Consider the following 23,763-nt stretch of genomic DNA (forward strand, 5'->3'; position numbering starts at 1 on the left):
GAGGCGTTCTGCTCCCGTAAAGATTTACAGCCTCGGAAACCCTGTACAGGGTCGCTATGGGTCGGATCCGACTCGATGGCACTTAACAACAACAACAACAAGGGCATGAATGGAGTCCTGGTGTGGCACTGTAGGAGAATGCACTGAATTGCACGGTCAGTTTTGAGTTACAAAGTCGGCAGTTCAAACCCACCAGTCACTCCTTGGAAACCCTATACAGGTTCGCTATGTGTCAGAACTGACACTTAACCATAACAATGATATAAATGAAAAACAGTATAATGTGTTTAAGGGAATAGGTCTTAGAACTTTACAGTTTTAGTTCTAATGTAAGATATGGCTTGGATTCTGAACTAATGAGTTTAATCCTATCAGTGACGATAAGCCACTAAAGAACTTCAGAGACATGAACAATGGTTTCCACCCTGAGCTACTCCCATGGCCTCTGCCAACTAGGTCCTAGCCTACCAGGAAAACTGGGAGGAATTGTGGTTGCCTTGTCAAGAAAATAAAAAAGCCAGAGACCTTGGAAAGTACATATGGCAAAACTGCTATGCTAGTGTTAATGAAAAGACTTTAGACATTAAAAAAAGACCCTACTACCTGAATCATTTAATTGTATAAACTGTGAAATAGAAATTCATGTTGATACTTAAGAGTTGTTGAAAACAATTCATGTAAATTAGAATGGACAGGGGAAAATAAGAAATTGAGAAGGATCTGAAAGTACTTCAGAGCTGATAATCACTTGAAAAATGGGGGATTTCTGTCTAAGCAAAAAGGTGTGGAACTTGAAGTGGATGAATAAGGCATTCTACAAGTTTTTCTATGTATGCTATTTTGGCCTTTTGAAACCAAGTATGAATTGCTATAATAAAATTAAAGCTTAAAAAGAAAATAAAGTTAAGTTCTACATATACACATACTGAAAATGACATTTATGATTATGAGAAACAAAAATCACTACCTGAAAGAGTCTCAGACACTGAAGATTTATTAGGACTCAGAACTGGAAATGGTCCCTGAAGTGGTGCTATGTTTTCCTAAACACAGAAAAACAAGAGTTGGAAACAGACATCCTTAAATCTAACTCATATATAAATACTAATTCTAAGAGAAAAATTATTTACTTAGGTAGGAGAAATCACAATAAGCAATAAGGATGAAAAATCAATGATAAAACAAAGACATCAGATATACACAAATCACAATCCTTTATCTTTACAATGAAACCATGTTTACTAACTGCAATCCACCAAAACAAAACTAAAAACTTCACTGAAAGTAGCAATAATGAACTACTAATAAGTTACTTTTTGATTTAAGATTCCAAGTCCTAACTCCTTTAAAGCAAATAAGAAAACTCACTAATAAACACACTCAAACAGTGCAGTGGTTCCAGAGAACTTCAGGGTTAAATAGTAATGTAAACAAAAACATCAAATCTTTTCTCTCCCACATAAATGCCAATATGATTAGCCATGGGTGGAGGCCTAGTGTGGTTCATAGGATAAGCACTGGACTTCAAGGTTGGTTTGAACCATGAGGTCAGCAATTCAACCTCACCAAGTGTTCCTCAGAAACCCTATACAGGGTCTCTGTGCATCAGAACCAACTCGACAGCACTTAACAACATTGTCCGTGAGTAGCACAAATGGTTACCATTCAGCTTGAACCTATCCAGAGGTACTTAGGAAGAAAGGCCTGGGAATGTGCTTCTGAGAAGTCATCGCCATGAAAAGCTAATGAAGTACACAGTTCTACTCTGAGAAATAATGGATCTCCAAGTGTTGGAATTGACTTGATGGCAACTGTTTTTTTTTCATAGATTTAATGATCAAGTTGAGGAAATTGTTTTCTTTTGCCACGTTGCTGAGATTTTAATCAGAAATGGCTACTGAATTTTACCTAAATTTATTGAGATAATAAATGTTAAACTAACCTACATTTTTTTCCAGACAGCAAAAGTCCTTCCTTCCCAAGCGCCCCAGACACCACACTTAGGTGCTCAAGTATGGCGGCCCTCTGCCCATCCGATAGCCTCCCTGTGTCCAGTAAGACCTGCAGTCAGTCAACTGTGGGTTCTGGGTCCTTCAGAGTGAGCCCAACAGCCAGCACCCTGGGGTGAGCAGAAGATACTGCAGAAAGTTGTAGTGATTTTGAAGATCACAATTTAAATTGTCACCAACAAGGAAGATTGAAATATAATTATTTACCTGTGACCAAAATAGTATTATTGGGAAACTTAGACCATTTGGAAGTGCCCTGATAACTGGGTTTTCATAGATAATTGAGTCAGGTCTCCCTTGGCATTTCCTTTGGGTTAGGCAGGCTTCAGGTAGGTGTTTCCTGGGGCCTCCATGGCAGAGGGTCTGGGGGCAGGTGTGGACTTGGTAGGAGCACTGGGCTCGATGATGCTGATGCTGCCCATTTCTCCATTTCCAAGCTTATTTTTTTAAGCATTAAAAAATATTTTCTTTAAGTTTTTATTTCACCTTTATTTTTAAAGATAGTTTTGGAGATACAGAATAGTACATTGGCAGCGACATTTTTACTTTCAAAACTTCTAATACTTTGATACTCTCTCATCTTGCTTGCATGGTTTTCAATAATAAGTATGCTGTCAATTATGTATTTGTTCTTCTGTCACATATCATGTGTCTGCTTACCTTGACTTCTCTTTGATTTTAAATTTGATGGTGAATTTGTCTTCGTGTATTTTTCTTCATGGTTTTTTTTGTGTGTATGTGCTTGATGTTTGTCTCTGTCTAGAATCTGTGGCTTTATAATTTCCATCAAATTCAGAAATTTTTCATCCAGTATTCCCCGGTCATCCCTCTCTATCTGTATATATTTTCTTCCCACTTTATCTTTGCATTCTAATTACACAAACATGTCACCTAAAGTTGTCCCAGCTATTTTTTGTTCAATTTCTTGCCTTTGTTTCATTCAGCATCATTTCAATTTGTCTTCACTATTGTCTTCGCTGTCACTGTAGTCTCCAGCCAGAACACTATCATTTCTATTGGAGTGCCTAGTCTGTTAACAATCATATTCAACATAGTTTTTCCAAATCAGATATTGTCATTTTCAAATTTAGAGTTCAATTTGGGCCTTTATCTTCCATTTTTTTTAACAAGCTCAGTCTTTCCTCTCCCCTCTTGAACATATGTAATATAAATATAGTAAGTTTTCAGATGTGTTTACTTATAAATTCTATCAGCTATGTCACTTCTAGGTCTTTCTTCTATTAAACAAATGTCCTCCTCATTACGGAAGACATTTTTGTCACTATTTTGCTTAACTGCTAAATTTTAACTGACTGGAAGTCAGACATTCAGAGTTGTGTCTACTGAAGCTGGATGATTTTGTAGTCATACAAGTAGTCTTGAGTTTTGCCCGTGCATTGCAGGTAATTAGTTAGATTCAGTTTGAGCCTTACAAGGATTCCCTCTCAGCTGTTAAGCAGGACCAGAGCAGCTCTAAGTCTAATTTTGCCTCACTTATGAGGCAACAGGATTCTTGTAGGCACAGTAATTACATCACTCAGCTACTAACCAAAAGGTCAGCAGTTTAAATTCACCAGCCACTGGAAGAGAAAAAGAAGTGACAATCTGTGTCTGTGAAGACTGTTGTTAAGTGCTGTTGAGTTGGTTCCATAGCAACCCTGTAAAAGGTTTCCAAGGAGTACCTGGTGAACTTGACCTGCCGACTTTGTGGCTCAAACCGACAGTGCAGGTCAGCACATTAACACACAGAGCCACACCGGGATATCCTGTAGAGATTTACAGCCTTGGAAACCCTATTGGGTAGTTCTACTCTATTCTATAGGGTGACTCTGAGTTGAAAACAACTCGATAGCAACAGGTTTCGTTTTCTGGTTTAATGAGGCAATACTCTCCCTAGTACTCTGAATTACAGGGTTTTCCTACTCCTCGTGTGGCGCTGTAGGAGTAGCACTGGATTGTGAACCACAGAGTCAGCAGATCAAATGCACCAGCCACTCCTCAGAAACCCTACATAGCATCGCTATGAGTAGGAACCAACAAGACAGCACTAATCAACAACCACACTGTGTGGGAGGTCTAGGGCTTCTTCCCTCTACACCACTAAAACAGCTCTTTCCTAGCCTTGGGTAGCTTATTCAGGCCATGCACTGAGGCCACCAGCAGGATCTCCAGAGCTCTCTATGTGGCTCCCTCCTCTCCATTTCTCTGCCCCGTGAACTCTAGTTCCCAAGGCTTTCCTAGACTACCAACTCCATCTTCTCAACTCAGAAAAACAAGGGGCTCTTCTTGGGCTCTCCTCCTTATGATATGGCCTGGAAATTTAGTATAGACATTAAGTTGGGACAACTGTAAGGCTCAGTTCATTTGTCACCTGTCTCTCAGGGATCAATGTGTTGAGAACTGCTGTCTCATATGTTTCCTCTAGTGTTCAAGTGTGAGTGTTAATTACATTCCTATCACTACATCTTGTCCAGAATTGGGAGACTCATATTCAAAGTGTACTAGTGTGAAAGAGAATAAATGCTTGTCCCAAAAGGAATATTAATTGGCATAGCTCACTAAAACAATTTGTTCCAATCATCCTTTTCTGCTATTATTTAAAAATTAAAATAGTTTTTGGATAATACCCATGATTTACAAGGGTATGGTAAAACAATTTCTATTTCTCTGAGTTCATACATTCTGAGTGGTAACTTAGGAATATGTCTCAAAAGCCTAAAAACGGTCATATTCTTTAATCCAATCATTCTAATTGTAGAAACTCATTGGGAGAAGGTGGAACTGGAACATACATTGATACTATTTCATTTCTTTCACAATTTAACACCTCTGAAATCTAAGTACTTCTTATAATTCATGGTGTGTTCACTGAGTTTTCAGTGTTTTTTCTTAGTAATACATGAAATAACAGCACATCATATAATCAGTAGCATCTGGATTCCATGAAATATGCTATGTAATGTACAAAGACTGATGGAAATACTATTTAGCGGTAAAATAATAACAACCTAAATAGAGAAGTCCTGGAGGGACATTGTGGGATAAAGCACTGGACGGCAAAGTTTATTTGAACCACAAGGTCAGCAGTTCAATCTCACCAGCCACTGCTTGGAAACCCTATACAGGGATGCTAGGAGTCCGAACAGACTCGACGGCACTTAGCAACAACAACAAAATAGAGAAATATATTAATTTATACAATCAAACACCAATTTTAAGATTTCTAAGCATATATTATTGCTCAAGCAAAATAAGTATCCTGGTGAAAATACAGTTTTCCCCACATTTTTCACACTTACAAGATTCTCCCCTTTGTCATCAAAATTTGGTTGTAGTAATTCAGGTGAGTGCTCAAGTCGCAGAGGACTGGTACTGTTTACATCCTGTTTACGGGCAGGTGTCTCTCCTTTTCTCAGTGGAGTATTTGCTGGCAAGGATTCATCAAATACTTCAGGGCTTAGGTCCTCTCCAAAAGTAACTCTCTTTCTCGTCTTCACATTGACAAAGGCTGGTACTTGATAACTTTCTTGATTTTCTATAGATAATAAATGAGAATACATTTTAAAGCTAAGCTGTATAAAAGACATATGCTAGGCTGCTATAATAAGATTACATTCTGCTATTATTTGTACAGTAAAAAATAACTATTCATAAAGAAAATTTTAAGTGGAAAAACATTTTTAGTTTAAGTGTGATAAATGCTTATCCGCAACTAAAAGGTTGAGGGTCCGAGTCTACCAAGATGTATCTTGGAAGATAAGCCTGGAGATTTATTTCTGAAAAACCAACAATTGGAAGTCCTATGGAGCACAGTTCTACTCTACCACACATGGGACTGTCATAAGTTAGAACCAGCTCAATGGCAAGTATTTTATTTTTTAATGGATTTTAAACTAAATTTTACATGAAGAGGTTTATGAAATCAATGGATTATAGATTTCTGTTCAAATTTAACTACTGAGCAAAAAGAAATATATGAACAGGATAGATCAATTCTGTTATTACTGACAGAAGCTACTATTATCAGAAGGTTAAACACCAAAATTCTCCAAGATTTTATCTTTTCCAAATGTTCTTTGTTCTTAAGTTATTTAAGAAGCATCAAGGCATTAGGAGATAATTGCATTTACACGTTTCTTTTAAGCATGAAAATTACACTCTCAGCCTTAAAAAATGAACTTTTTACCTGCTTTTTGTTCTTTGCAAGAGTTTCCAAGATTTGAGATTACACTTGGATGAGTCCCATCATCACAGAGGTTGCCACAACGTTTCTAACAATATAAGCATCAATAGATATAAATATTCATTTAAAATTTCAATTTTGAATTTTCCCCCAAGGGTAAATGTTCTAGTATAAAAGATTTCCTTACTTTCATAATTAGTAAAGACCATCTTAAAAGACCATAATAATAACCACAAAAAAAAAAAAAAAAAAAAAAAAAATAGGTTACCTAGACTGTAATTTAGCAAGGTTGACCATCTGCTCCACGGAAACCCTCTTCAGGGTTGCTATGAGTAGGAACCAAATCAACGACACTAACTACAACAACAAAATAGTTAACAGTATTCTAGGACAAAATCAAAAGCTGCCATCTCAAAGGAGAGTTGATCTTAATGATGTGGATGGAGCAAAACTTTGGAGAGCTTCATTTACTGATGCGGCAGAACTCAAAATGGGGGGAAAAACAGCTGCAAACATCCATTAAAAATCAGAACATGGAATGTATAATGGATGACTCTTAACACAACTGGAAGTTATCAAAAATGAAATGGAATGCATCAATATCTTGGCATTACTGGGCTGAAATAGGACCAAGAGTTGCCATGTTGAATTCGACAATCATATGGTTTACTATGCTGGGTATGAAAAATTGAAGAAGAATGGCATCACAATCATCGTCAAAAAAGAGCAATTCAAAATCCATCTTGAAGAACAACGCTGTCCACGATAGGATAATATTCATACCCCTACAAGAAAATCAGTCAATACCACTGTAAGTCAAATATGCAAACCAACCACTAAAACCAGTGATGAAGAAACTGAAGAATTCTACCAAATTCTTCAGTCCTGGTGTGGTGCACAGTAGGATACTCACTAGACTAAACATAAGGTCAGTGGTTCAAATCCACCAGGCACGCCTCTGAAACCCTTCACCAGGTTGCTATAAATTGAAACCGACTACACAGCACTTAACAAACCAATTTTTTCAATCTGTAATTGATCAAGTATACAATAAAGATGCATTGATAATTACTGGTGATCAGAATAGAAAAGTTGGAAACAAGGAGGAAGGATCAGTAGTTGGAAAATGTGGCCTTGGTGATAGAAATGATGCTGGAGATTGCATGATAGAATTTTTCAAGACCAATGACTTATCCATTGCAAATACTGTTTTTCGGCTTCTGGTGTGGTGTTGTGGATCAGCACTGGACTGCAAACTACAAGGTCAATAGTTCAAACCCACCAGCTGCTCCTGGGAAACCCGATATAGGGTTTCTATGAGTCAGAACCCACTCAATGGCACTTAAAAACAACAACAATACACGTTCCTCACCAGATGGAATACACAAAAATCAAATTTACAACATCTGTTGGAAGACATGATGGCGAAGCTCCATTATCATTACATAAAACAAGGCTAGGGGTAGACCATAAATTGCTCACATGCAAGTTCAGACTGAAGCATAAGAAAATTAAAAAACAATTCCACGAGAGCCAAAACATGACCTTAAACTTATCTAACCTGAATTAAGAGATGCAGAAGTAGGGATCTGTGTCAACTTGACTAGACAAGCATTCTCATGGATTAGCAATTGGGCTGTGCTTATTCCCATGGTGATGAAACCTAATACAGTCATAGTTAATTCTATGATGAGTGCCTATGAGCAATCAATCAATTGAAGGGATGATTGCTTAGGGGTGAGGCCTGATCTCAATATAATGGAAATGTGGTAAAGGCTCTCTCTCTCACTTCCACTGGGGACCCGGGACTCTACATTGTAAACCATTTCCTTGACAATAAAGTTCTCTTTATATAGATACACATATACAAGACAGAGTCAAAAGTCATCCGCTCTCCGCATGTTCAAGTCCATGGCTGATGACAACATTGGGCATGCACGGGAAATGATTCTGTCAAATAGAGAAGTGACAGCAGATTATGTGGCAAATCATCTGCAAATCAGCCATGGCTCTGTCTATGAAATAATGCATGACAGACCTGGGTTTCGAATAGTTTGTGCAAGATGGGTACCAAAACTCATGGAAGAGCATAAACAGAAGTGTTTAGACATCTGCAAACAAAATTTGGACCGATACTTAAAGCAAGTAAAAGTTTCTTAAAAAACAGTTGCAGCTGTATATCAACAGGGAGCTGCCAGAAATTTAAGCCATATTCAAAGTAGGATGTGGAACTAGGACTATCATTGCTGAAGTTAGATGAATCTTGCCTAAAAGCACAGAATACAAAAAAGATATTTACTTGTGCTTTACTGAATATATAAAGGCACTTGAGGCATTTGATTGTGTGGATAACAAGCTCTGATTAACACTGCAAAAAAATGGGTAATACAGATACTTATTAGTTGCACTCATGAAGAACCTGTAATGTACACAAAGTAAGCAGTCTTTAGAACAGAACAAGGAGATAATGAATGGTTTAAAATCAGGAATGGTGTGAGCCACCATACTTATTCATCTGTATGCTGAAAATAATCCAAGAAACTGGATGAAGAAGAAAACGGCATCAAGATTGGAGGAAAACTCATTAACAACCTATGATATAAAGATGATACAACCTTGCTTGCTGGAAGTGAAGAAGACTTAAAATACTTCACTGATGAAGGTCAAAGTCTATAGCCCTCAGTATGATTTCACCTCAATATAAAGAAAAACTCACAACTGGATCAATAAATAAACAAGATCATAATAAACCAAGAACAGATTGACGTTGTCAAAGACTTCATTTTCCTTGGATATACAAGCAACACTCATTGAAGCAGCAGTAAAGCAATCACATGTATTATACTGGGCAAATATGTTGCAAAAGACTTTAAAATGATAACGACAAAAGATGTCAGTTTAAGGACTAAGGCTCTCCTGACCCAAGTCATGGCATTTTCAGTAGCCTCATATGTATGTGGAAGCTGGACAATGAATAAGGAAGGCCAGAGAAGAACTGATACATTTGAATTATGTTTTTGAAGAATACTGAAAGCACCATGGACTGGCAGAAGAACAAACAAATCTGTCTTGGAAGATGTACAACCAGAATGTTCCTTAAAAGCCAAGATCAGGAGAAGGCAAGGCTTCCTCTCTCATACTTCAGACATGTTGTCAGGAGGGATCAGTGCCTGGAGAAGGACATCATACTTGGTAAAGTGGAGGGGTAGGTGAAAAAGATGAAGACCCCCAACAAGATGGATTAGTACAGTGTTATCAGCAATGGGCTCACACATTACAACTGTCCGAAGGCCACAGGACTGGGCAGTGTTTCGTTCTGTTCTTCAGAGGATCACTATGAGTCAAAACTGACTCGATGGCTCCTAATAACAAGCCAAAATCAAAGACAGAAATCCATAAATGTGAGCTAGAATTCATTCCCTAATCTTAGATTTGGCAAATGAGTTAAGGAAAACATGAGAATTGTAATACATGATATATGTTGTCACGTTACGTAATAAACTACAAAAACAATCTGATGTGTAAGAACTGTAGTAAAACAAAAGAAAAAAAGCCAATAGGTAAAAGAGGGGATTGTCTTTTAAACATGTAAACCACACATTTTATAAATATGTAAACCTCCTCTTGTACTCCTATATTCTTCATGAAGGAACAAGCATGTATCCCTCTGTGCCTCCTTCACCAATGGGACAACATAGTACTGTAAATTACTAAGGCAGAGACAGTACAAATCCTGCAGAAAGTCAAGGCAAATCTGAATACCAAGGCCCTTGGAGCTCTGCAGGAGACAGCAGCAGAGCTGTCGGCTGGCTCAGAGTCACTTAACTATCATATACTTGTTCAGCCTCACCTTAATCTTTCGACCAGACATTGTTCAATTCCTTTTCTCCATTACACCCACTGCACAAACAGCACCTTCTTTAAGAAAATAGACTTACCCCAAATTAATTTTAGTCATCAATCTCCCAAGTCAGTTTACTTTCTTGCACAGAAAAACGAACAAAGCAATATTTGTGAGCTAGATTATTTTGTAAAATAACATTCATGTTTACTCCTATGTTGTATTTTTAATTGAAACAGCATTTTAGTTGTCAAATGTTGTATGTGTAAACATTTGGCCTAGCTTGGTAAAAATATAACAATTGCATGCTGATTCCAATATCAGTACTTGATGTTTGCTTTGTGGTATTCTCAAGGAGCCCTGGAAGTTTGTTTTTTTGTTTTTTTTTTATTGTGAACTGAGTGATAGTTTACAGGGGGAAAATCAGCTTTAAACTATCATTTCTCACTGCAGTGGTTACAATCTCCTCTGTGCATCATCATTCAAGAGTATTTGCTTCCATGCCCTCTGTTTCAATTTTCAAATTTTGTTTTAAGTCCATGGGACTTTCACATGTTTGGTCTCCTGAAAGCAGCCATTCCAGGACAAAGATTCACCTCTGATGAAGTACTGAAGACAACAGTGCATTCGTGACTCGCAGCTCAGCCCAAAACACTTTTTAATGAGGGAATGTGAAAGCTTGTTGACAGATGGACAAAAGTGTATTGAAAAGCAAAGAGAACATGTCAATAAGGATACATTCGTGTTTTCTAAAAAGTTAATTAAAATAAATTCTACAGCTAAAGTGCAGATAATTTTTGACTCACCCTTATACATCAGAACTGTAGAACAAAAATCACTCTATAAATGCCACCTAGTTCCATTAACACATTCTTTCCTTAAACTAAGTGAGTTTAGAGAATAAAGCAGCCTAGGAGGGGGAGAAGAAGGATAATCCTAAAAGCATCTATTCTGGGTGGAAATAGATAATAGATCAATCCATTAATACTAAGCCTTCTAATAAACTATGTTGTTGTTTAGTGCTGTCCAGTCAATTCTGACTCATAGCGACTCTGTATGCAGTCTCTGAGGATGGGCTGGAGAGTATGAACTATCGGGTCCAGTGCTTACCCTACATAACCACACTAGGATTCCATTTAAAACCTATAGTCTGTTTATATTAAATTCTGTATGTTGTCGTAGTTAAGTGCCGTCGAGTTGATTCTGACCCATAGCGACCCTTATAGGGTTTCCAAGGAGTAGCTGCTGAGCTTGAACCACTAACCTTGCAGTCTGACACATTAGCCCACAGCGCCACACTATATATAAGATTGAGTTAGAAAAGAAAATTTGCCAAAGCAAAAAGAAACAAAGTGAAACAGCCCTAGAAATGAGAAATGAGCAGGGAAAAAAGAGGATAAGACATTTAACTATATATCAGTTAACATATAACATATCTCACAGGTATGGCTCTGTAGCAAAATGAATCATTTTTCAATTTGCTTTGGAAAATGTAGTTCTATACTCACCTGCAAGCTTTCTGGAAACAGCTTAACAGAGGGTTTCTTCAGGACAGAACGAAGAACAAAGGTCTCAGAGGATGGAATATCTTTCTTGCACACTGAAGTTACTGGTGACTTGAAGTCAGGAACTATGGCTAAGCTCGCTGATTCTGTCAAGTTGTTCTCCAACCAAGTTTTCTGTGAAACAGCAGCACTTGCTCCCTTGTCCTTTATGCAGTCAGCGACCTTGATTCCTTCAGAGTAATCATTGAGATAAAAGGTTTTCAAATCGGTCCAGTATAGAACAAAAATAATGTATACTTAAAATGATGACAATAATATGCTATTAAGAAACTCAACCTGCTTAAGGAGTACTGTCAAGGGCTTCAGTTGGAAATGTAAAAAAAAAAGACAGGCAAGTGACACTCATCACATTTTAAAAGTCAAATCTTAATTACTTAGGGTCAAGGAAAGTAAGTGATCTGGGCTCAACGGAAATGTGGGTCAAAGATTATGAGAAGGCATCTTGAAATCAGCCGTACACTGCTAGCCTTATTAGACACCATGAAACTAACCTGAGCGAAGCATTGAATAATGACCAACTTTATTGCTGGAGTCAGAAGAATTTCAGGATGCAAGAATGAGAAGGGGTGAGAGAGGAAGAGATGGTGAGAAAAGAATATCAGAACAAAACACTAACATACTGTTACGTGCCTAAATCAAGACAAGGTTTTCCCCCAAACAAATTCTTCCTGACAGGGAGCATTGTCTTTTGAATTAGTGATTCTTTTAACAATTGTGTATCTGGCATCTACTAGTGACAGGTAATGTTGAGGTAATGGAGATTCAATGATGAAAGGAACATAAAAAACTCCTCCATTTGTTTCAACAAATGGTGTTGCTGTTGTTCAGTGCCTTCAAGTTGTTTCCAACTCATAGCGATCTTATGCACAACAGAACAAAACACTGCCTAGTCCTGTGCCATCCTGACAATTGTTGATACACTTGAGCCCACTGTTACTGCCACAGTGCCAATGCAGCTCACTGGGGGTTTTCTCCTTTTTCACTGACCCTACACTATGATGTCCTTCTTCAGGAACTGGTCCCTCCAGATAACAAGTCCGAAGACAATACAAAACAAAAGAAAACACAAACAACAAAAAGGGTGGAGTAGGAGGTAAGTAGCTGTGGCTACAAAGAGTGTAACACAAGTTATCTCGTGATGGAACTATTCTGTAGCTTGTCTATGATGTGATCACAAGAATCACAAGTGATAAAAGTGCATGGAATCAAATACACAAAGTAAGGTATGTATCAGTGGACTTTACCAGTGTCAATTTAAAGGTTATAATATTGTATTGTAGTTGTGATGTTGTTGCTAGGGGCCTTCAAATCAGTACCGACTCATAGCGACCAAATGAACACTGCCTAGTCCTGCCCCAACCTCACAATCTTTGCTATGCTTGAGCCATTGCTGCTGCCACTGTGCTAGCCAATCCATCTCGTTAGGGGTCTTCGTCTTTTTCTCCGACCCTCCACTTTACCAAACATGATGTCCTTTTCCAGGAAATGGTCCCTCCTGAAAATATGCTTGAAGTATGAGAGACCAAGTATAACCATCATTAAAGGAGCCTTGGTAGCACAGTGGGCTGGCTATGCGTTGGGCTGCTAACCATAAGGTCAGCAGTTCAAATCTCCCAGCCATTCTACAAGAGAAAGAAGATGCTTTCTGCTCCCTATAAAGATTTATGGGAAAGCAGGAAGCCCTATATGGGGTTGCTGGGAATTGGAATGGGTTACACGGCATACCACCACCACCATCATAGTTATTTCTCTGGTGTGTTGCACTCTAAAATTCAAAAGAGATGCTGAAAAACTAAGTAAAATCTGTTTGAGTAGGGTAAATTTGAGAAGTTTATTAAACATCCAAGTGACGATCAAGAAAGCACCTGGGAATTTAAGTCTAGAGGTTCAAGGAAGAAGTGGAGGACAGTTATTTCCATTTTGAAGTTAATGGCATATAAATGGTTATATTGTTCTTAAGTGCTGTTGAGTCAATTCCGACCCACAGCAACCCTGTATAAGGTTTCCAAGGGGCAGCTGGTGAGCTTGAACCACCAACCTTGCAGTTCAAATGGCTTTACAGTCTGGCGCATTAACCCACAGTGCCACACCACAGCTCCATAAATGGTTATAAGAATGCTGAAATCACTTATGGAGTAAGAGTAGAAAGAAAACATCCAAGAACTGAACCTAGATATATTCACATGTTTAAATGTCAGGAAAAAAGAGGAATAAGAAAAGTATACCTAGAAGAAATGGTCAGTGATATAGGGGGAAAACTGGAGAGGATGACGTCCCAAAGCCCAGTAAAGAAAATTTCTTATGGTAGGACACGGTCGACTCTGTCTATAATGCTGCTGAAACATCAAGGAGAAGAATATACTGAGACTACTGGGATGGCAGGGAGAAGGTTGTTGTTGTTAAGTGTCGTTGAGTCTGTTCTGACCCATACGGAGCCTGTATAGGGTTCGCAAAGAGCTGCTGGTGAGTTTGAACTGCCGACCTTGCAATTCACAATGACCTTGCAGTTCAGTGCATTAACCCACAGCACCCCACCAAGACTATGATGAGGAGGTAGATGCTGGTTATGAAGGCATGTTTGGAGCTAGTTCAACGTAGAATGGGAGGCAAGGAGACATTGTGCAGCCTGCTCTCAAATGGAGTTCTGCTTTAGAGGAGAGCAAAGAAATGAAGTTATGGCTGGATGGAAATCCTGGATCCAGGGAAAGTTTCAGATGCAACATAATACTGCATACTGAAGAGTATTAACAAGAAACGTTAACAATTTAGAAAAGTGGGGGATGACTCAAACACAGGGTTTTGAAAAAAGATGAGGTGATGGGAACCAGCCCATAACGAAGGGGCTGGTCTTGGGTGAGTACACTGATCTATTGCAAAAGGAAGAAAAGTAGAAGATATACCTCAGAGACGCAGGAGGGTTTCCTGGTGAGATGATTTGAACATTTGCTTCTGACATCTTTTGTTTTACAGGACCTGAGAACTCTCTTCAGACACTTACAAACTAAAAAAGATCATTGGTAGTGTTTCTCCAACAAAAAAAACACTTTTAATATTTCAATAGGTCCTATTTTTTTATAAGAGATTGTAATAGCTTAGAAACATTTTACTAAATCGTAATGGAAGCAGCTCAACAATGAAGATGCTGTATTTTCACATAACAAAAATTTTAAAATTAGGCCATGGACTTTTTTAAAGTAAGAAGTAATCATTTTGGTTTTCCTACATTTTAGTATAGGTACACCAACCATAAATGCCCACTGGATGAATGCTTGGATGGGTAAAGTGCATATGTATTAAAGAAAAATTACTTACCACTTGAAGCCTCTGTGAGATCTGAAAGTTGAACAGACTCTTCAACTAAACACCTAGACCGTGTTAAACCAGGTCCAGAAGATTTCTTGGGAAAAAAATAAAGTATTATGAAAGTACATGGAAATCTAACAAGAGTACCTATCATAACTGCATGCCACACTTCCTTCATAACCAGGTCTCACTCAGCTCAATAAGAAAAGCTTAAAAGGCATGTTTCTGGTGTCCTACTATTGAAACCTAGAAAACTGTGTTAACTGGTATCCAACAAAGATTAAATGGTCAAAAGAAAAAAAAAAGTGGTAAATTTAGTAAACAAACAAGAAAAGATATTAATAACTGTTGTTATTGCTGTTAAGTGTGCCCTCGAGTCAGTTTTGACTCATAGTGACCCTGTATAGGGTTTCTGAGGCGCAACTGGTGGGTCTAAACTGCCAACTTTGTGGTTAGCAGACCAGTACTTATCCTACAGCACAACAGCACATGTCCATCAATAACTAGCAAAGGAAAACAAGCACATCTTCTCATTTATCAATTACTGTATTACACATTTCACATTTATGACAATAGTAAAATACCTACACTACCCATATGTTTTGCACATTAACGACATACGTCTGGGCGGTAATGATCGCAAAGGTGCAAGGTGAGAGTAACGATGCTGGCTTGTTACGGCTACAGTTATGTGTCAACTTGACTGGGCCAGGATTCTGTGGTTTGGCAGTTATATAGCCATGTGGTCATCCTCCATTTTCACATAATACCGATTTTTACATGAAGACCTAATCATGTTGATGACAGAAGAGTGCTATGTCTAGCACAGGAAATCTACTAAGAAATCAGTTCTAATTCATGACTAATACCCAAAAAATGAATCAAAGTACCAATAAAAAATAATTACTACTGCTTCTCTGTCATACAATGATTTCATATTATCTTGAATAAAGCAAAGAGAAAAAGGAGTATACTTTAGGCAACTCTGAAATATAAATGAAATCTGACTCCTAAGAACCTTTAATGATGTCAGACATGTACTGTGCTAATCCAAATAAGATCAATAGGATATGAATCAGATCTCTGTACAAGAGTAAAGTGCAGGGGGAAAAAGTTCCAACTTTTAATCGCATTAAGAACTTCCTTCTTACTACTAAAGAAATGGGAAGCTACTCTATCAAACCAGAAACAAGAAAATGACGCAGAGTCAGTCATGGAGAACTAACTCTTCATTTACATATTAGTTAGGGTACAGGATCTTTAATTGTATTGTTTTCTTCCAAACTCTGCAGTCCAGTGCTTATCCTGCAGTGCCGCAAACCCTACTTACTAGCCAATGTTAAAGCAGTTATGAGGCAAGGTGCCCCAGGCCCCAAGCCTACATGCCATATATTATCTTCCTCTTATTTAACAATTGTGTTTAAATATTATATTGGTGTATCTCCCTCTCCAATAGAGAAAAAGCTCCTCAGTGGCAGAAATGTGACTTACTCACTGTTGTATCATCAGCATCTACAACAAACCTAGCATACAGAAGACCACAAAGGCTTAATCTTTTCATAAACATATCAAAACTGTGTCACAACCAATAATAAACTTATCAACCGCCTTAAAATGTAGGAAAATGACACATAAACACATACAAGTATGTAACTTAAAACACTACTTACATATGAGTACAGTATGGCAGTATAAGGTCAAAACTCACTGAAAATAGTCCTAGGCAGTCTTAAAACTGCCAAAGCAAAGAACCAAAGCTTCATTTTCCTATGTTGTAAGCGAATTACCTCAGAAAGATTGGCAGGTGAAGCTTCAACAGTGCATGTACTGTCTGCACTGGGATGAGTATCAGCTTTGAATAACGGGAGATCAATTCCTTTTTTTTCAGCATCAATCAGATTTTCATTAGAGTTGCTCTGATAGGATATTCTCCGACGTTTAGATGATAACTTTGAAGAGAATCCAGACTGCTGTCGTTCACTAAGCCCTTCTTTTTTAACTATATATACAAAAACAAAATATCACACATATTATGTTTTCTTTCACAATATCACTTTTTAAAAATTGCTACATGATCATGTTAGCAAAATTCAGTAAAAATCATGTGTCAAAATACTTTATAAATGAAAACTCTAGTAATGTTTGTATTAAAAAATAAGAACTCACTGAAAAGCAAGAAAACATGATGACTTAAGGTACTTAAAAGATAATCAATTTTAATATTAGAATTAACTTCTTCAGACCATAAAATGTACAAAATTTGTTAAAATCCATGTGCATTTCTCGTGAGATAGTTATTTTATTTTTATATTTATATGGAAACCTTCTATTTTAAACATTTTAAAGAGCATAGTTATGCTCTCATTCATACTTGTTATGCTTTGATAGTGTAATGATTTTATGAAAAATATAACCACAATAAACCTCAGTTCTTCCTATATTTAAAATGTACTTAAATCTCTGGTAGCGTAGTGGTTACAAATTGGGCTGCTAATCTCAGGGTCAGCAGTTCGAAACTACCAGCTGTTCCGCGGGAGAAAGATGAGGCTTTCTGTTCCCATAAAGATTTACAGCCTTGGAAACCCTGTACAGGGTCGCTATGGGTCAGAACCGACACCACGGCACATAACAACAATAACTTAATTTTCTGCAAAATTATAATAATGATGTAAATAAATATGTTTTACATAAATTTCAGGGAAAAATGGGTACATTGTAAACTCATACATCTGAATGGGTAATGTTCTCTTGAGGGGATGAAATCTGGTTTGTCTTGACACACAAGTTAAGTTTGAAAAATGTATTTGAAAATGATGTCAAGAAGTCAAAACAAAACAAAAAGTTAAAGCAAAATCAAATGGAAATTTTCAGCATCTCTTTTGAATTTTAGAGTGTAACACACCAGAGAAATAACTATGATGGTGGTGGTGGTATGCCATGTAACCCACTCCAATTCCCAGCAACCCCGTGTAGGGCTTCCTGCTTTCCCATAAATCTTTATAGGGAGCAGAAAGCATCTTCTTTCTGTTGTAGAATGGCTGGGAGATTTGAACTGCTGACCTTGTGGTTAGCAGCCCAACGCATAGCCAGCCCACTGTGCTACCAGGGCTCCTTTAATGATCATAGTAATAATAAGATTTCATTTCATTCTAATGTTTAACATACTTTACAATTCAAAATTCAAGTAACTATAAAAAAAAGTTACAATCTAAAGAATATAATGAAAATGTACAATCACTTAAAATATTTGGATATATACATTTTAATATCAGGATTGGGTATTAATCCTCCAAAAATCAAAGGTTGCAACTTCAAATCTGCCTCATGCCCTATTCTATGTCTGAAGAGGTGTCATTAACTTCAACATTTGAAACTTCAAACCTGAATTGTGACCATATGGGAATGCTGGTTCAAGAATGGCAGTTTTGTTTTTTGTTTTTTTTTAAGCAAGAGAAACAAGAATTCTGTATTTTTGCATGAACCATCCAAAAATATAAATGTTATACTCTGGTTGGAAAATGAATTGTACATGTGTTTTAGAAAATAACAGTTATAGTAAAGAAAACAATCATTCTTAAAAAATTAATTGCATAACTAATTTGTTACTTCACTGTTTGATAATGTGGAATGAAATCTTTTTTGTTTTTCAGGAGTTTGTTTGCATAAACACGTAAGTCAAAACTGAGTGAATTCTACTCACTGACGTCTGTAGTCTCAAACTCTTTCTCTGCCGCTGAGAATTCAGGGCAGTCAGGAATTTTCTCATTTTCCTTTATGGGGTGAAAAGCTGACTGGAAGGCCGATATTCGATCTCTTAGTGAATTCACATTTCGATATAGTACAGGGCTACCCTATAAAGTATAGATAGAGAGTATTATCAAATCATACTTTCCACACTCTGGGCCTATAACCACTATACCCCAAACTAAATACACACACAGGCTTTCTGGATGACCCAAAACTCCAAAACAAATCCAGTGCTACTGAGTCAATTCCCCAACTCATAGAAACCCTACAGAGGGTTTCTGGGGTTATACATCTTTATGAGAGAAAACAGCCTCATCTTTCTCCTGAGGAGAAGACTGGTGGGTTTGAATTACCATGAGGTTAGAATGCTTTTTAAAAGGCACTGAAGCCCAAACACATTTCTGCCTATTTGGGGGTTAAACAACACTTAAAATGACTCTTTCTAAAGGGTTCAAGGACTCACTTTCATTTCTTAGAGTCAACTAGCAGAGCAGCAAATAAAATTTGAAGTGGAATGTTAGTTTAGCATGAAAACCATTTGGAAGAGGCCAGCCTAAAAGACCAACAGAGGGCATAAGAAACCACTAAATCCTGAAGATTGAGCAAGAAAGGGTCCAGAGGGACCCGGCTCTACGAAATTTTACCAGATGTTGACCACATCCAATGAAAGTCATTTGCGTGATGCCTTGTCACTACACTATAACTAACGGAATCCAACCAAGTCTCATTATCCATCTCCAGTCCATATAAACCCTCTTTCCCACAGGCTATATACAACAAAAGACTGAAGTTTCATAGAAGCTCAGATATCCACTCTCATGTCTACTTCAGCTCTTCCCAAACACATATGGTCCTCCCAGGAAAAAAAGACTGAGAAATATAGTTTATACTAGTAGTTAGGAAATGCAAGATAAATGCAAGTAAAGTAAAACCCAGGAGTTTTGTTTACTGAGAGTATTATTAAGATCCCAACTCAGTTTTTTTTCTCCTTTAATAATAGTTTGACCACAAACATATTTTCAGCTTCTGATAATTTTAATGTATATACTAACAAATATGATGATCTGCCCAGTGGATACTGAAATGTTAACAATAGTGTGCGCTTCACTGTCAAAAGGTAAAAAATAGTTCAGAGCAACAATTTATTGAGGTAGAATTTATACTTCTTTTATTGAAATGCTTTAATTTAATCGAAAAAATACTTCAATGGGCAAAAGTAAAGTTAAAAAATTATCTCCTGGGGAGAACAAACAAGATGGCAAATTGGGTGGACGTGTAACAAAGAGCTCCGCCAACAACAACATAGAATACCCGACCAAGCAGGCTCAGGGGACCATCCTGAAACAGAGGACCCTGGGACCATCAAGAGAGGAACGCACAAATAGAATGCGGGACCTTATCCAGAGAAGCAGAAGCGCCAGAGATGGAAGCAGAGATGCGGGTATAGAGAGGGGGAGCAGCTGAGGACTCTAGATTCATGGACTAAGAAGAGGAGGACTAAGAACTGGTGGCCAGGAGCAGACTTGCAGAATGTGCCCTTTGGAGATGTAAATTATTATATATACCTGAGTGGTTTTTTTTGTTTGTGTGTTTTTTAAAAAGCTAAAGTGGATAGAGAGAAATACTTTTAACTGATGGTATATGGAGGGGATTATAATCAATGTAATGAAACAAGTTATATGAATTGTTGAATGTGAAACTGATGATGTGCCCTGTAAACTTTCACTCAACCCAATAATAAAAACCTTAAATTAAATTTAAAAAAAAAAAAAAAATTATCTCCTGTTAAGAAATCATATGGAGGAAAAGCAGTTAAAACCTTGAAGCCATGTTTGATGATCTGTTCACAAATGTAATTACATATATTTATAATGCAAACTCTGTTACATAGTAACAAAACATTAGAAATTCAAATATGATTTATGACATAATAGTACATAATCTTTACAAAGGCTAATGAATAAAGAGAAAAGAATGATCCCAAACTCATACAATTTACTTTGCTGGGTTTTTAAAATTCATATTTGAACATGATACATGGTAAGGGTAGGGTTTTGATGTCCTAGAAATTTGGAGTACTTTAAGATACTGCTTTAAACAAATTATATAAGATAACCTAGGTTAGATTTTCTTCTCTATTTTCTGATGGAGACAGAGAATAAACATACACAATGCCCAAGAAATATTTAAGATGCTTTGTTTGAAAAAGTCTGTTGAACTGTGACAGTTAGTCAACAACATTCCTTCCACACACCAGAAACTTCCAGGGACTGAGGATACCAGAGAGGCTCGAGGAGGGGAAAGAATGAGGGTAGATTACATTCTAGAGTGAAAATCTAAGAAAATATACTTGGGCTGCAGGTATAAGACATGCTACTGAGACATATTCTTGTATCACTGTCTCTTCCTAACTGGTCTTTTCTCTTCCCCTAATTATGACTAATGTTGTTTAGTCATTAGATGCACTACTTTAGAGTTAATAACTGAACAGAACTCAATCTGAAGTTAACAGCTGAAAGGAAAATGACAAGCCAATGGCATTTAAAGGATTATACTGGGGGAAGGAGGTATTTTGCTAGAACAAGGCAGAACAAGGGCAAAAGTCCTGAGTTGGAAATAGGATGGGGCAGAAGGGCCAGCATGTTCAGAGACTTAAAGGAGATGATGGGTAGCTGAAGCTGTAAGTGGGCAGGGCTCAGATCAGGGAGGGTACTGTTAGTGCGAGCTACAGAAAGGGCTTTGATTTAATTCAAAATGAAACAAGAAATCAAGTGAACAATCTGACTTATATCTATCTCGGTGCCTGCCCTATAAAATGGTAGGTGAATTAGGGAAAGAGAAAAGACCAGTTAGGAAGAGACAATGATACAAGACTAGAATATGGCTGTAGCAGTGGTGTTGTGAGGAATAGAATATGGTTTTTAAATGCAGCCAAAAGGGACTGATGGGCTCAATGTGGGAAATGAGAAAGATGACTAAGTGAAGTGTTTGGCCTGGGAAACTGATGATGGTGGCATTTACTGAGAGGGAAAGCAGAGAAGAGGGTTTGGTAGGAAATGGATATCCAGTTTAGTTTTCTCATGTTATGCTTGAAATGCTTTATCAACACACCCCAATGGAGATGTTGACTAGACAATTCTATATCTAAATCTGGACCTTTGAGAAGCTTTGGGCCAAAGACAGGAACTTTAGAGTCATCCATCTATTGATGATGGGAAAGGTTTGGATTGCCTCACAAAATTAAAGGAGGGGGGGAGCAAAACAGCCATGGTACGCTTAACCTTTCTGAGGGGAAAACTGAAAGGAGAAGAATCAGTAAATGAAAAGAAGAAATCATCAGAGATACAGAGAGAAAAATCAGATCAGTGAGGTATCCCAGAAAGCAAGTAAAGTGTTTCAAGGAACAAGTGCTCAAACCAATCAAAAGTTGCTGAAGAGAAAAAAGTAAGATACTTAGATTTTATATTTGGATTTGGCAAAAAGATAAACTATTTGTGATCGATGTGACAAGAGTCTTCTCAATGGTATGACAGAAACAGAAGCCCATCTGGTGTGGCTAGCAGCGGTGGAGAAGCTGGGAGGGAAGGCGGTGGAGCATGCCAGTGCAGGCTAGAGGTTCAAGGAACTTTGCTATGATCGAAAGACACAGAAATGGGATAGCGGCTGAAGACAGTCATAGGTGACTAAGATGTTTTCCTTTTTAAAAAAGCCACGAAAGATTTGTTTATGCTAATGAAATGACTCAACAGAAAAGAAAGAAGATTATGTAATAAAGGAGGAAAAGACAGCTGCAGAAGAAAAATTAGTTCAGAAAAACATACAGTTCATAATGTGAAGATTTATGTACTGATTTAACCAATCAGTTAGGAAGCTGCAGAGGCTGAGAACTGTGTATATGCATAATAAAAAGTCCCAGGAAGAAAGAGAACTAATTCTTTACTTGCCACGGTGGAAGTCCAAAACCAAATGCCAACCACAGAACTTTAAACAGTAACAGATCAAACAAGCTATTTTTTAAAAATGGAAGCAACTGCCAGAAGAATCAGGTATAAAAGCTAAAAATGAAAGCCTTGGGAAAAAGAGAAATGAGAGAACAAGGTGGCTGTAAGTTGCTGTTTTTAAAAATAAACCTTATAGTACTACTTGATTCTTCAAATTCATGCACATGTGGTACTGTGGAATAAAGCATAGACTGCGAGGTCTGTCTGAACCATAAGGTCAGTGGTTCAAAATTGCCAGCCACTCCTTGGAAAGCCTATACAGGATCACTAGGAGTCGGAACCAACTCGACCACACTTCACAACAACACTAACAAATGGCCGTAAGGCAGATGGTTAAGGTAGGGCAGAGAAGAAGACCACTGACACTACAGAAGTCAAAGAACTGAGATGCCAGGATATGGGGTGTATCATCTACTTGGTTGCTGTAATGTTCACACATGAAAACTATGGGAGGGACAAAAGATAAAGAGTTACTTCCCTTCAATTTTCCCTCTTAAGTGTTTTCAGTCTACAATGAGGCAAAGTATAAAAGATAAATAAGTTATATCATAATAATTTAACTTAACTAAAAACTTACATGTAATAGTTAAGTCTATAGATTCTTAGTTGTCTTTGTGTGGTGCAAAAGGTTGGGCGCTCAGCTATTAATCTAAACATTAGCACTTTGAACCAATCCGCAGGCACGTTGGAAGAAGGGACTGGCAATCTGATTCCAAAAGATCATAGCCACTATGAAGTGCAACTCTATGTTGCACATATGAGTAAGAATCAACAAAAATGGGTTTATAGGTTCTTATATGTTTAGCAAGGTGGAGGGTCAGAGAAAAAAGAGGAAGACCCCCAGCAAGATGGATTGGCCAAGTGGCAGCATCAATGGGCTCAAGTGTGGCAACAGTAGTGAGGTTGGCCCAGATCAGGGAGCGTTTCGTTTTGCTGTGCATAAGGTCGCTATGGGTCGGTACCAACTTGATGGCACCTAACAACAAATATGTTATTCATGCATTCAAAGAATCTGTTGAATACAGCAAAAAAAGAATGAGAAGAACCAATTTAAACATTAGTGCAATAAAGGTAACAAAAATAGAGGCACCTCTCTGAAGGTTAACGAGCATCA

General features: G+C 37.6%; 1 protein-coding gene across 1 annotated transcript in view; it reads right to left on the minus strand.

Moving 5' to 3' along the window:
- The window catches only part of CDCA2 (cell division cycle associated 2), a 71,678-nt gene that overhangs the window by 31,200 nt on the left and 16,715 nt on the right, over window positions 1-23,763 (minus strand). Inside the window, exons 5-11 of the mRNA XM_006864440.1 lie at window positions 18,602-18,752; window positions 16,689-16,900; window positions 14,911-14,995; window positions 11,542-11,768; window positions 6,196-6,280; window positions 5,309-5,544; window positions 968-1,043 (exon numbers count right to left, since the gene is read on the minus strand). Coding sequence (XP_006864502.1) covers window positions 968-1,043; window positions 5,309-5,544; window positions 6,196-6,280; window positions 11,542-11,768; window positions 14,911-14,995; window positions 16,689-16,900; window positions 18,602-18,752 — 1,072 coding nt within the window. The remainder of the gene's footprint in view (window positions 1-967; window positions 1,044-5,308; window positions 5,545-6,195; window positions 6,281-11,541; window positions 11,769-14,910; window positions 14,996-16,688; window positions 16,901-18,601; window positions 18,753-23,763) is intronic.

This window comes from Chrysochloris asiatica, unplaced genomic scaffold (genome assembly GCF_000296735.1).
Source record: "Chrysochloris asiatica unplaced genomic scaffold, ChrAsi1.0 scaffold00064, whole genome shotgun sequence".
Lineage (NCBI taxonomy): Eukaryota > Metazoa > Chordata > Mammalia > Afrosoricida > Chrysochloridae > Chrysochloris > Chrysochloris asiatica.